We start from the raw sequence: 2,973 nt of genomic DNA, 5'->3' as shown, positions 1-2,973 counted from the left end.
CGAGTCGCCAGTCCAGGTTCGATGCACGATACTGGATGCTTGGGGCTGGTGCACTGGGACGACCCGGGGGGATGGTATGGGGAGGGAGGAGGGAGGAGGGTTCAGGATGGGGAGCATGTGTATACCTGTGGTGGATTCATTTTGATATATGGCAAAACCAATAAAATAGTGTAAAGTTAAAAAAAAAATAAAAGTAGCTACCTCATAGTTAAGATTAAGTGATTCAGTGAGATAAGTGAAAACACCAGAAATAGTGTCTGGCACAAAAGTGCTCCACTATTACTACCATTGTTTGATCCTACTCCAGAATGTAAGCTCTACACAGAAAGGGATAATCATTACGTTTGTACTCTGGTGTACCCCTAGTACCCAGTACTGTGCCTAGCATGTGACACATACTCAAGAAATATATGCTGAATGAGTGGATGAATTAATGAATCTGTGAAATAATTCTCATCTTCAGTATCCTCCCCTCCAAATCCTCTATTGCCTATTAGCTTTACACCTCACAGAAAAACTTTGTGGTGCTTCATTGAACATCCCCCATCCCTTACCCTTTTGCTTTACCTCTGTTTATTACCGCCTTTCATGAATTCTCTCTAACAAGTTTGACTGTAGCAGGAACCACTCCAACAGCAGCTTGGGCCAGGCAGAAGTAGGGGGCGGTTGAGGAGGACTTAGAGTGGGGCGTGGCCACCACGTCGCAGAACCCAACTGCGCCTGCGTAGGCTGCGGCAAACCCTAGCTCTGTGAGGTTTGCGGTCATTGCTGGCTGATGTTTGTGTAGGAAGATAGCTTCTCTCACCAGCTGTCACTTCTGACCCGCCCAGCTCCCGGGCCTCTGGCTTTGGCTTTGTGCTGAGGCGCCAACACACCTACCATCCTCTCTCTGACGGATCGCAGACCTCCCCGTTCCTGTCTCCTGGAACCATGTCTCTGGTAAGCAAGAATGCGTGTCACCGCAGCGCAGAGACCACTGCAGATTACAGCGACTTCCATGGTGAGATGCAGGCTACTGATGCCTCTGGGCTCCCCGCTTCCATGATAGTTCCTGATGCCCCCCAGGGCCCTCAGGCGCCGGTCGACCCTCAGGTTGCCAGCGCTTCCCAGGCTGCGCAGGACCCAAAAGACCTCGATGTGCTGATTGATGAGCAGTCCCGACGTTTGGGGGCGCTCAGGGTGCACGATCCTCTAGAAGACAGGTCGATTGCTTTGGTGAATTTCATGCGCATGAAAAGCCAAATCGAGGGGTCTATTCAGCAGACAGAGATGCTGGAGTTCCTCAGAGAATACTCAGATCAGTTCCCTGAGATCCTCAGACGAGCCTCAGCCCATCTGGATCGGGTCTTTGGGTTGAATCTGAGAGTTCTTGATCCCCAAGCTGACACCTACAACCTAATCAGCAAACGGGGTCTCCAGACCAATGATTGGATAGCAGAATCCCTGGACATGCCAAAGGCAGGTCTCCTGGCCTTGGTCCTAGGTCACATTCTCCTAAATGGTAACCGAGCAAGAGAGACTTCCATTTGGGATCTGTTGCTAAAGGCTGATGTGTTAGGTGAACCCCAGAGGATCAACATCCCCTTTGGGAACACAAGGAACCTCCTAACTACTGACTTTGTGCGTATGCGATTCTTGGAGTACTGGCCAGTGTATGGCACTAATCCCCTTGAATTTGAGTTCTTGTGGGGTTCTAGAGCCCACAAAGAAATCACAAAGATGGAAGCCCTGAAGTTTGTGGCAGAGGCCCATGATGAAGAACCCTGGAGCTGGCCAGAAGAATATAATAAGGCCCTAGAAGCTGACAAGGCCAAAGAAAGAAGCCAGGCTGCTGGCTTAGAGTTCTGGTCAGAAGACACTATGAATGATAAGGCAAATGATTTGGTCCAGTTGGCCATTAATGTCACAGAGGAGTTGTTACCTATACATCAGGATGAGCTATTGGCTCACACTGGCAAAGAATTTGAGGATGTGTTTCCAAATATCCTCAGTCGAGCTACTCTAATACTTGATCTGTTCTATGGGTTCTCTCTGATTGAGGTTGATACCAGTGAGCACATTTACCTCCTTGTCCAGCAACCAGAATCAGAAGAAGAGCAAATGATGCTAGAGAGCCTGGGGAGACCCACTCAAGAATATGTGATGCCAATCCTGGGTTTGATCTTCTTGATGGGCAACCGTGTCAAAGAGGCCAATGTCTGGAATTTGCTTCGGAGATTTGGTGTGGATGTAGGGAGAAAGCATGCCATCACCTGCAAACTTATGAGACAGCGCTACTTGGAATGCAGGCCACTCTCCTATTCTAATCCAGTTGAATATGAGCTTCTATGGGGTCCTCGAGCTCACCTTGAAACCACCAAAATGAAAGCCCTGGAGTACATGGCCAGGCTCTACAGAAAGCAACCACAGGACTGGCCAGAGCAATATAGGGAGGCTGTTGAAGATGAGGAGGCCAGAGCCAGATCTGAGGCAACTGCCATGTTCTTCTTTGGCCCCATGTGAAGTCTGAGGGAAGTGTGTCACTTCAGTTAGGTGGCATAAATTAAAGGGGCCTGGGGAAATGGGTATTGGGGCCCCAAATCAGAAATTGGGCAGGGTTGGGGTGAAAAGTACACATTGTGCTTGCTATTTGTGTTCCATTTCTAATAGTATTTTCTTCCTTTTAATATACCCTGAATTAGATTCATGATCAGTGTTTAAAAATAGAATTGCTCATTTGTCATTTCTGTCTTGTTTCATTATAAAAGTTCATATGGCTGCATAAAATGTATTGGTAATATTTACATCTTTCTATGATGTGGAAGAAAATGTATAGCTTTTCTTTAACCATTTGAAATAATCAATGAAATGGTCTCATACAGGAGTTAAGTAACAACAGTGATAATATACACACAAGAAAAACACAAAATCATTGGTCTGTTGATGTTCTCCCATCGTGTCTACTGTTTTTTTTTTTTTTTTTTAATTATTGGC

The 2,973-nt window shown here is 46.8% G+C and overlaps 1 protein-coding gene across 1 annotated transcript; it reads left to right on the top strand.

Moving 5' to 3' along the window:
- Positions 1–740: 740 nt before the first annotated feature.
- On the top strand, positions 741–2,967 carry LOC105004024 (melanoma-associated antigen E2). The gene has a single exon (XM_010861519.1). The coding sequence runs from the start codon at positions 931–933 to the stop codon at positions 2,500–2,502; it is 1,572 nt and encodes a 523-aa protein (XP_010859821.1). The 5' UTR covers positions 741–930; the 3' UTR covers positions 2,503–2,967.
- Positions 2,968–2,973: the final 6 nt, after the last annotated feature.

This window comes from Bison bison, unplaced genomic scaffold (genome assembly GCF_000754665.1).
Source record: "Bison bison bison isolate TAMUID 2011002044 unplaced genomic scaffold, Bison_UMD1.0 scf7180017857869, whole genome shotgun sequence".
In the NCBI taxonomy this organism is placed as follows: Eukaryota; Metazoa; Chordata; class Mammalia; order Artiodactyla; family Bovidae; genus Bison; species Bison bison.
This window is presented reverse-complemented; position numbering and strand designations above follow the sequence as displayed.